At 39.0% G+C, this 12,067-nt stretch overlaps 1 protein-coding gene across 11 annotated transcripts in view; it reads right to left on the minus strand.

The window, feature by feature from the left end:
• The window catches only part of Dock7 (dedicator of cytokinesis 7), a 259,531-nt gene that overhangs the window by 173,604 nt on the left and 73,860 nt on the right, over positions 1–12,067 (minus strand). For all 11 annotated transcript variants that reach the window (XM_045148866.1, XM_045148865.1, XM_045148864.1 and 8 more), the window contains exon 10: positions 1,502–1,582. In XM_045148866.1, the coding sequence (XP_045004801.1) occupies positions 1,502–1,582 (81 nt within the window). The remainder of the gene's footprint in view (positions 1–1,501; positions 1,583–12,067) is intronic.

Below are 12,067 nucleotides of genomic sequence, written 5' to 3' on the forward strand. Positions count from 1 at the left end.
GTGAATGCACTATTAGGCTGGCTGAAACTTTAGGCCCCTACTAAAACAAATACTAAGATGGCCTATAAAAGCTAGTAACAGCTCACGACTGAAGACCTATACAAGCTCTCTCATGTATTTTTTCCATACAATATGAGTAAGGTACAGTTTAATGGGACTCAGGGCTGGGGAAAGATAGAAAATCATTAAAACAGCAGAAATGGGCTGGAGAGATGTCTTAATGGTTAAGGCATTTGCCTGCAAAGCCAAAGGACCCAGGTTCGAGTCCCCAGGACCCACATTAGCCAGTTGCACAAGGGAGTGCATGCTTCTGGAGTTCATTTGCAGTAGCTAGAGGCTCTGGTGTGCCCATTCATTCTCTCCCCCCCTTTCTCTGTCAAATTAATTAATTAATTAATTAAGATATTTAAAATATTTTTTAAGAAACAGCAGAAATATCTATTGCTGTGTTTAAGAGAGGTTCTGCTGTAAGAGCCTAAATTATTGAGCTGGAAATGAAGTTCAACTGGTAAAGTGCTTGCCTAGCAGGCACAATATGCTGGGTTTCAGTCCACAGCAACAAGTAAGTGGGTATGGGTGTACATGCCTGTACTCGGGAGATAAGTGTCAGGAGGATCTGAAGTCCAAGTCATCCTCAACTATGAGAGCTCAAGGCCAACCTGTGATACATGAGTCTGTCTCAAAAAGAGCCTCAAAATCAAGAATATCTATCAGTTCTATCAGTCTGTATCAATATATAAAGTAAAAAATGGAATAAGATACTGTGCTTATCAGCTCTATACAACAGGGACAACTTAATTCGGAAAACCACAATCTGGGTAAAACCAGAATATTTCAGTATGTATTTAAATTATGAAGCCAAAGACCACAGAATATCATGTGTTCACATCTACCTACAGAAGCAGAAAGGCTATTTCCGTTCTGGATCACACTGTCTAGATTCTGGGGGCTTGTCTGATAATCTTTGGGCATTCCTGCTCTGGCTGCTCTAGTATTCAATCAGGTGTTCAAATAATCAAGGGTCAACTCTCTGTATTCTTATAGCTAACTCATGATATTTGGAATTCAGTATCAATTATTCAATAATCTTTGCTTTTATAAATTTATTCAATTTCTAGAAATTATAAATCTAAGAGCAAAATAGAAACTCCCTTTCTGTTCAACTAAACTACTTAACTACTAGAAAGCAGAGGGAAGTCTAGAATACTTTATGCTAGGACAAGTTTCATCAATATCTCTGTTTTGTAAATAAAGGAACTTTCTCTAATTACTTGAGAGTTAAACTTAATCAGCTTAGTTTTGGTTCCAAAGGAATCAATTAGCCTTAGAAGAGATTTTAAGACAGCACATGACAGACACAGACTAAGTGGCAAAAAAAAATACAGAAACAGGTCAACAAAAATAAATGTATCACTAGTGAAATTCTTGACTACGGTTTGTGTGTTTGCTCCCAAACTAAAATAGAAGTGACAAAGTGGAATATGGCAGCATGGCAAGGTACCTTGCTAGCATCAGCTTCTTTGAAAATCATATATGGTTCTGCACATTCTCCAATGTCTCCTTGCTGCAGGACTTTTTCTAGCTGTCAGAGAGAAAAAAAAAAGGAAAGTTTAAATAAGCTTTGAAAAAAACAGACTAAAATGTAAAGATGGCTCCATGTGGTACAATCAATGTACCATAACCACAAACAAACAGAGGAGAGGGAGGATGGCAGGAAGGGCATTAGAAAAACTTCAGAACCATTTCTCTACAAAACATTCAATAAACTAGAAGGAAACACTTCAACATTAAAAAAAAAAATTCATATATGAGGCTAGGGAAATGGCTCAGTGGTTAAAGGTGCTTGCTTGGGAACTTTTCCTACCTGCATTCGATTCCCTAGCACCCATAAAAAACTGGATGCAAAGCACAGCAAATGTCTGTGATCCCAACATACAAGAATGCAAAGCAAAGCTAGGAGAATCCAAAGCTCGTGGGCCAGCTATACTGGTATTTGCATGCAGCAGCAAGAGATCCTGTCTCAAAGAAGAAGGAAGACTCCTCAAGGTTGTCCTGTGAATACCAGACATGTGCCATGGCATGTGCACTCATACATGCACACATATACACATACAAGTGAATAAGTAAATAAATAAAGTGAAAAGGAGAGATGGGAGCTAGGCAAATGACTCAGCAGTTGCAAAGCCTACTGGCCAGGTTCAATTTCCCAACCACCCAGGTAAAGCCAGATAGGCATTCATTTACAGCAGCAAGAGACCCTGGCACACACATACAACACACAGACATACAAATAAATAAATTTAAAACATTTTAAAGGCCAGATATAAAAACCCCACAGCTAGGCTAGAGAGATGGCTTAGGGTTAAGTGCTTGCCTGTGAAGCCTAAGGATCCTGGTTCGAGGCTTGATTCTCCAGGACCCACATTAGCCAGATGCACAAGGGGGCGCATGCATCTGGAGTTCATTTGCAGTGGCTGGAGGCCCTAGCACGTCCAGTTCCTCTCTCTCTCTGCCTCTTTCTCTGTCACTCTCAAATAAATAAATAAAAACGAAAAAAAAATTTTAAAAATCCCACAGCTACTATATTCAATATATATGAATAGACTCAAAATATAACTCAGAACAAGACAAGGATGCCCACATTAGCCTATTTTATTCAACACAGTAAAGGATGTCAAAGCCAGAGCTGATAGGCAAGTAAAAGAAATAAAGAGCACCTGATTGGAAAGAAAGAAAGAAAGAAGGAAGGAAGGAAGGAAGGAAGGAAGGAAGGAAGGAAGGAAGGAAGGAAGGAAGGAAGGGATGAAAGAAAGAAAGAGGAGGGAGGGAGGGACGGAGGGAGGGAGGGAGGGAGGGAGGGAGGGAAGGAAGGAAGGAAGGAAGGAAGGAAGGAAGGAAGGAAGGAAGGAAGGAGGAAGGAAGGGAGGAAGGAAAGCAGGCAGGCAAGCAAGCAAGTGGATCTCTGCTGAGATCTTTTGTGTGGAAAACTCTAGATCCCACCAAACCCCACATATGCTAGCCATGGTAGCAAATACGTACTATATTAGCATTCCAGAGGCAGAGGAAAGAAGACGGTGACCTCAACACCTGCAAAGCCCAGCAAGCTCAAGGATGGCCGGGGCAAACCATGCTACTTAAAGATAGAAGTACTAACTTTCAGTTAAAATGTCGGTGTAGGAACCATGCCAAAGCAGCCTAGGGGAGGGAAAGCCAAAAAAAAAAAAAGAAAAATACACTCTTCTACTAAAAAGTGAGGTGTATAAGAAATTACCAATGGCAGCACAGAAGTAGGAGAGATCCAGAGCATCCACAGCCCACATAGTCAGGCAGAAGCAGCTCTAGCAGCGGTGGCACCAGGGACCACAGACGCAAGGCTCAGCTTGAGACACAGGAAAAGCCAGGTGAGTGGATTTTCCACTCACACCAGAGCTCCTCACAAACACAAAAACATGAAGGGAGGAGAGCAGCGGCCAACAGGGGAGCAGATCACAAGGTAGAGGATCACGTATACCAGCAGGAGAACTAGAAACATCATCCACAGCCTCCCCTCCCCCACCACAAGCACCAGAGACCTGGGAAAAGGAGCTCACACACCCAACACGGGTTACCAGAGCACCGATTCAGCAACCCAGCCAGCCTGCTTGAACCCACAGTGCACCAAAAAGGGACCCAAGCAGAAGTGCAGGATAACTGAGACCAAAATCATCCCAAAAGGTAACTGGGATTACACCAGGTCCATACCCACTAAATAAACCTGGTATATAGGCCTGAACCAGAAGTACTAATTGTACCTTCCAAAGCAGGATAAATTATATATTAAATCTGATGGATAGTCAGATTTGCCATTCTTTTGTGTGTGTGTGTTTATTTTTATTTATTTATTTGAAAGTGACAGACAGAGAGAGACAGAGGCAGATAGAGAGAGAGAGAATGGGTGTGCCAGGGCCTCCAGCCATTACAAACAAACTCCAGATGTGTGTGCCCCCTTGTGCATCTGGCTAACATGGGTCCTGGGGAAATGAGCCTTGAACTGGGGTCCTTAGGCTTTACAGGCAAGCACTTAAACACTAAGCCATCTCTCCAGCCCAGATTTGCCATTCTTAAATAAGGTACATTTTGGGTTTGTTTTTTGTTGCTTCTTGATTTATAGTGTCTTTGTTTCCTCTTCGGTTATACATTAGGGAAGGGTCTCACTTGGTCACAAGCTGACTTGGAACCCTCAACAGACCAGAAATCCTAACCTCCTTGTTGGCAGGATTAAGGGTGTGGGGCACCACACACCCTACGGGACAGTTAGACAGTTAAAGGATCTGGTTGTCATAATACCTAGTCTTGCATAAATACTCTGTGCTGTTTTTATTGAAAGTGTATATTATTTAGTTAAATTTTAGAATCTGCCTGTATTTTCTTCCACTCAGCCTTCTTGAATACTCTCATAGCAGGCAAACACAACACGTAGGGTCACTTTTGTAGATACTCTGAGAGTCTTCAGAGCCACACCTAGCACCTTAAGCTTCTACCCTAAAGATATATAACATCAGATTGATTGATACATCTCATAATACCCAGCTAATTGGAAAAATCCAATCATTAAATAATCAAAGATACAAAAATACATACATTATAACACAAGAAACAGCAAAAATAAAAACCTTTGGGACACAATGAGGGCAGTCCTAACAGGGAAATTTATAGCTTTAAGTGCCTATGTTAAGAAATTAGAAAGGTCTCAAATAAACAACTTAATGCTTCACCTTAAAACCTTGGAAAAAGAAGAACAAGGTAAACCCAAAATCAGTAGACAGGAGGAAGTTGGAATAAAGATTGGGGCAGAAATTAATGAAATAGAAACCAAACAAACAATCCAAAGAATCAATGAAACGAAAAGTTGGTTCTTTGAAAGGATAAACAAGATTGGTAAACCCTTAGCAAATATGACCAAAAGAAAGAGAGAAGAGACAATAATTAATAAAATTGGAGATGAAAAAGGCAACATCACCACAGATAGCACAGAAATTTAAAAAACCAAAGGAACATACTATAAAAACATACATTCCACTGAGAATGAAAATCTGAAAGAAATGGATGATTTCCTTGATTTATATGACCTACCTAAATTAAATCAAGATGAGATTAATCCCTTAAACAGACCTGTAACAAGTATGGAGATCCAAGCAGTTCTCAAAAATGTCCCAACTAAAAATGTCCAGGCCCAGATGGAGTCACTGGAGAATTTTTCCAGACTTTCAGGGAAGAATTAACGCCATTGCTTCTTAAGCTTTTCCATAAAATAGAAAAAGAAGGAATCCTACCAAACTAATTCTACGAAGCCAGCATCACCCTGATACAAAAACCAGGGAAAGATAGAACAAAAAAGAAAATTACAGACCAATCTCCCTCATGAACATAGATGCAAAAATTCTCAACAAAATATTGGCAAACAGAATACAAGAAAGATCATACACCCTGACCAAGTAGGCTTTATCCCAGAGGTGCAGGAATGGTTTAACATACACAAATTGATAAATGTAGTACATTATATAAATGGACTAAAGGACAAAAATCACATGATCATCTCTTTAGATGCAGAAAAAGCATTTGACAAGATCCAACATCCCTTCATAATAAAAGACCTACAGAGACTGGGAATAGAAGGAACATAGCTCAATATAATAAAGGCTATTTTATGACAAGCCTACAACCAAAATATTACAAAATTGGGAGAAACTGGAAGCTTTTCCACTAAAATCAGGAATAAGACAAGGGTGTCCACTGTCCCCACTTTTATTTAATATAGTACTGGAAGTGTTAGCCATAGCAATAAGGCAAGAAACACACATAAGAGGGATACAAATTGAAAAGGAAGAGATCAAGTTATCTTTATTTGCAGATGACATGATTCTATATACAAAGGAGCCTAAAGACTCTACCAGCACACTGTTAAAGCTGATAAGTATCTATAGCCATGTAGCAGGATACAAAATAAATATACAGAAATCAGTAGCCTTCATATCTGCTAAGGACAAACACAAGAAAGATGAAATCAGAGAATCACTCTTATTCACAATTGTATCAAAGCAAATAAAGTGCCTTGGAATAAACCTAAACAAGGTAGTGAAGGATCTCTACAATGAAAACTTTAAAACACTCAAGCGAGAAGTTGCAGAAGACACTAGGAAATGGAAAAACATCCCTTGTTCCTGGATTGGAAGAACCAATATTGTGAAAATGACAATCTTACCAAAAGCAATCTACACATTTAATGCAATCCCCATCAAAATTCCAATGGCATTCTTGACAGAAATAGAAAAAACAATCCAAAAATTCATTTGGAATCAGAAAACATCTCGAGTATCTAAAACACTACTGAGCAACAAAAATAAGGCTGGTGGTATCACCATTCCTGATTTTAACCTATACTACAAGCCACAGTAACAAAAACAGCATAGTACTGGTATCAAAGCAGACACGTAGATCAATGGAACAGAATAGAGGACCCAGATGTAAGTCCAGGTAGCTGTAGCCACCTGATATTCGATAAAAATGCCAAAAATACTCATTGGAGAAAAGATAGCTCTTCAGCAAATGGTGCTGGGAAAACTGGATATGTATCTGTAGAAGGATGAAAATAGATCCTTACCTCTCTCCATGTACAAGAATAAAGTCCAAATGAATTAAAGACTTTAATATCAAACCTGAAACTCTGAAACTGCTACAGGAAAAAGTAGGGGAAACCCTTCAACATATTGGTCTTTGTAAAGACTTTCTGAATATAACCCCAAATGCTCAGGCAATAAAACCACAGCTTAACTGCTGGGACCTCATGAATTTACAAAGATTTTTGTATGGCAAAGGACACTGTGAATAAAGCAAAGAGGTAACCTACAGAATGGGAAAAATATTTGCCAGCTATTTATCTGATAAGTGATTAATATCTAGGATATACAAGGAACTCAGAAAATTAAATAATAAGAAATCAAGCCGATTTAAAAATGGGCTATGGAACTAAATAGAGAGTTCTCAAAAGAAGAAATACAGATGACATATAAGCATCTAAAAAAATGTTCTGGGCTGGAGAGATGGCTTAGCGGTTAAGCGCTTGCCTGTGAAGCCTAAGGACCCCGGTTCGAGGCTCGGTTCCCCAGGTCCCACGTTAGCCAGATGCACAAGGGGGCGCATGCGTCTGGAGTTCGTTTGCAGAGGCTGGAAGCCCTGGCATGCCCATTCTCTCTCTCTCTCTCTCTCTCTCTCTCTCTCTCTCTCTCTCTCTCTCTCTCTGTCTTTCTCTCTGTGTCTGTCGCTCTCAAATAAATTAATTAATTAATTTTTTAAAAATTCTTAAAAAATGTTCTACATCCCTAGTCATCAGGGAAATGAAGATTAAACCTACACTGAGATTTTATCTCACTCCTGTCAGATTGGCTACCATCATAAAATTAAATGGCCATAAATGCTGGTGAGGATGTAGAAAAAGAGGAATCCTTCTACACTGTTTGTGGGAATGCAATCTAGTACAGCCATTGTGGAAATCAGTGTGGAGGTTCCTAAAACAGCTAAAAATGCACCTACCATATGACGCAGCTATAGCACTCCTAAGCATATATCCTAAGGACTCATCTCATTACTTTAGATATACTTGCTCAACTATGTTTATTGCTGCTCAATTCACAATAGCTGGGAAATGGAACCAGCCTAGATGTCCCTTGACTGATGAGTGATAATGAAGATATGGCACATTTATACAATGGAGTTCTACTCAGCGGTAAAGAAAAATGAAGTTATGAAATTTGCAGGAAAATGGATGGATCTGGAAAGGATTATACTAAGTGAGGTAACCCAGACCCAGAAAGCCAAGCGCCACATGTTCTCTCTCATACGTGGATCCTAGCTACAGATGATTGGGCTTCTGTGTGAAAATGAAAATACTTAGTAGAAGAGGCCGGTAAGTTGAAAAGGAGACATAAAGGGAAGAGAAAGGAAGGGAGGAGGATACTTAATAGGTTGATATTGTATATATGTAATTACAATGATTGTAATGGGGAGGCAATATGATGGAGAATGGAATTTCAAAGGGGAAAGTGTGGGGTGGGGAGGGAGGGAATTACCATGGGATATATTTTATAATCATGGAAAATGTTAATAAAAATTTAAAAAAAAAAGAAAAGAGATATAAAGGGAAGAGAAAGGAAGGGAGGGGGTACTTAATAGGATGATACTGTATATATGTAAGTAGAAGAATAGATTAATGGAGGTGAAAAGGCCCAAAGTGAGGTCATGGGAAGAGATTGAGTAAAGGAAAGGTGGAGGGAGGGGTAATCACAACCTAAGAGGATATAAATATATTATATGGAAACCTACTTTTTGGACAATGGAACACTCAGGAGCTGTAAATAGTTGCTAGAAAATTTTCAGTGCCAGGGATTGGATACCTTTCAGTGAGTTGTTGGCCATGGAGGTCCCTGATGCCCCTAAAACATTATAAGTCATTGCTAAGGCCCTTTGTTTTCCACCAGTAATAGATGGTAAGACCCTATTGCTGAAGACTCCACATACGTGGGTTGCAAAGCCACTGAGAAATCCTGCTGGAACTGAGCTGATAACCTCCTCCACGTAGACCAGCTGACAGAAAGCTGGAAGAAGCCACTCTGCATGCAGTTCAGTGGGAGAGAGAGAAATCACCAGTGAAGATACTCAACAGTGGACACGGAAAGCTTTATATTTGACCAGCCAGGCCAAATGAACCAACGGGTGCAACAGTGGCATGTCTATTTTGGTGGAAACCAACTGCCCTCTAATTCGACTGGAGGCCAGCTCCATGGGAGGGAATACATCCCTGATACTGAAAACTTAAAACAGGGGTAGTCATGTAATGTCTGCTGCTAGCTGGCTAAATGTACATACTATGCTTATCAAACTGCCCAATAAGCACTTCTCTTAATATTCATACCCTTATATTACTGCTATTCTCACATTTGGTAGAGAATCTTCTCTTTTCAGATGGCAGTAACCTTGGGATGACTCAGAAGGCATCATGGTGCTGGAAAGAAGTGACAGGAGTGCTTAGCAGTGCAATAGCTGTATCACACCTTCCAAGGCTCAGGGTCTATTACAGAAGAGGTGGTGGAAAGAATGTAAGAGCCACAGGAAGGATAGGACTCCTTACAAAGTGTTCCCCCCCCCAGACACAAAATGGCCTGGATATCCATGACCTCACAGTGCCTGACACTATTATCTACACAAGCCCATCATAAAAGGAGGAAAAGACCATGACATCAAAATAAGAGAGACTGATTTAGATGGGAAGAGGATATGATGGAGAATGGAGTTTCAAAGGGGAAAATGGGGAGAGGGAGGGTATTACCATGGGATATTTTTTATAATTAATAGAAGTTGTTAATAAAAATTTGAAAAGAAAAAAAAAGAAGTACCTATGTGACAGTAACTCAATCCCTACCTATGTCTCAGGTAGAAATATAAAGATAGAAATAAAAAAGAAATGGCAACAAGTTTATACCAAAATTATACATAAGACTGTTTGTAATATTATTACTTTTTTTCTTGAAACAAGCATGTAGCCCAAGCTGGCCTCAAATTGTTAATCCTTATGTCTTCAGTCCCCTAGTGCTGAGATTACCACAAATTCCATCACACCCAGCTACCATTACTTATTATACATAAAAGAAGAACAGATATTATATTCAAAGAAACCAGGCATAATAGACTATCTTATGTTCACATAAAGAATACAAGAAGAATACATGCTAAATGACAGAAAAGGGATTGAAGTTCTAATTACCTGGTGTGGTGGGCTAGTCACTAGAAAGAGAAATATAAGAACCCTCTAAGATGATGGACACATGTAAGATGAATACGTGTGCCAGAACTTATCAAGCTATTTACCTCAAATATGTATAATGCCTAGACCCACCATGTGGCCCTTATTTTCCAACTTCAGAATCTGGTAAATGGCAAGTGTGAACACCTGAAACTGGTATTCACGATGGTCATAATTCAATTGCCACAGGTGTTCTGAATACCTGTTTGCTAGCCACAATCAAAGTTCACACACAAACATTGTATGACTCAGCAGGCCTGCAAATGCTCACAGAATTACCAATGGAAGATGTAAATATAAATGAACCAAAATGTCCACAGCCATGGCAGACATTGGTGAGTCATTATTCACTCATACTATAAAATACTACAAAGTCATGAAAACATACGTAAAAATGTTTCATACAACAACATGGGCTACTCACATAATACAGAAAAGAAAACAAAAAAATATATGTGCTCTTTGATCCCATTAACTGTCCAAAACTGGTGCAAGGTGTCCAAGAGAACAGGGGCCAATGAAGGGAAAAAAGGCATAAAGATCAGAAGAGAGAGGATGCAGTGAATGGAACAGGGCACAAGGATGTGAAAAGAAAGGACGCAGCAAATAGAACAGGGCACAAAGAGGTAATGAGAGAGGACACAGAGAATGGAACAGGGCACAAGGAGGTGAAGAGGAGACAGTGAATAGAATGAGTCAGAAGGGAAGTTTCTAGTATTTTTCTAATGTCTCATTTCTTTTAGCTGAACCAGCTGTTCTATTAGTTTATTTACTTTGGAATAATTATTAATCAAATATGTTTTTAACTCTTTTTTGTTTTGTTTTTCTTTTTGATGTTTTGAGGTAGGGTCTACTCTAGCCCAAGCTGTCCTGGAATTCACTATGTAGTCTCAGGGTGGCCTTGAACTCACAGCAATCCTCCTATGTCTGCCTCCCAAGTGCTGGGATTAAAGGCATGCACCACAACACCCGGCCTGTTTTTAACTTTTATAATTTCTTCTATAATTGCTATATTTTATTTCTAAATATATATATAAATAAGTGTTTATATATAAGTAAATGTAATAAGAAATAAATTCCAATAACTAAATATATATATCATTGCTAAATAATGATGATTTAAAGTAAATTTTATGAAAATTCCCTTATTATAATGAAGTTTTCTTTGTATGTTTTTTTCCATGTGCATATTTTTGTTGTCCCAAATGGCACATGTACATAAAAGATAATTCAGCACAGTGGTATGACCCCCTTCATATATTTATCACAAAACAACTGTGATAACAACAATAAGGAGGGATAATTCTGGCTCAACCAGAATCCAAATATCCCACACATTGACTCACTGCACTCACAGCCCTGGCCCTCCAACCTTCTTTTCTCTTTTCCTTTGCTACAGGGCCTGCAACGTTCCACCAGTTGATGTTCTATTCTGTGTCATCTTGGCCAATGGCATGTTAGCTATATGGCCAAAGATGTGAAAACACCTATGGAACAGAGTGTGCTTTTTGGCATATCTACACATATCATGAGAATACATTAAGTGTCCTGCTAAAAATGAAACAAAGAAAACACCTCCAGCCAAACAACTGACTCAAGCCAACATACAGCCATCCGAAGAAACACAGCCATCTGAAAAGTTTAGCTTAGCTGACCAACAGAATAATCAAATGGATACATAAATAAAAAGAAACTGTAATAGAATACAAATATGATTATAAATAAATGTTTATTATTGTAACCCATGAAGATACAGTGTCTTTTTTTTCTTTGTATAGTAATAATGATCCAATACACATGACAAGGAAAGGCATAAGGACCATGTTCAACTCTCCAGATCCCACGTAAGCCAAGGTGACACAAGTGTGCAACCTTGCACATGTGCACCACGTCTGGAGTTTGACTACAGTGGCTGGAGGCTCTGGTGTGTCAATCCCCCTGCCCCTTCCTTGCTCCCTCTCTCATTAAAAAAAAAAAAAAAAAAAAAAAAAAAAGGCCAGTCTGTTGGGCTTGACTCAGAGAGAAAGAGAGAGAAGGAGATAGAGAGGGACAGAGAGAGAGAGAAAGAAAAGAAAGCATAGACTAAAACTATTGCAAACATGAACTAAAATAAACCATTTCTCCTATAAAAAAAAGCAGCAAAGAGAAACATGATGATGGGCCATAAATGATAAAAGAAAGCCTCTTAAATTCATTTCCTTTAAAATTTTAATAATGTCATTTTTGGCAATT

Source organism: Jaculus jaculus, chromosome 5 (genome assembly GCF_020740685.1).
Source record: "Jaculus jaculus isolate mJacJac1 chromosome 5, mJacJac1.mat.Y.cur, whole genome shotgun sequence".
In the NCBI taxonomy this organism is placed as follows: Eukaryota; Metazoa; Chordata; class Mammalia; order Rodentia; family Dipodidae; genus Jaculus; species Jaculus jaculus.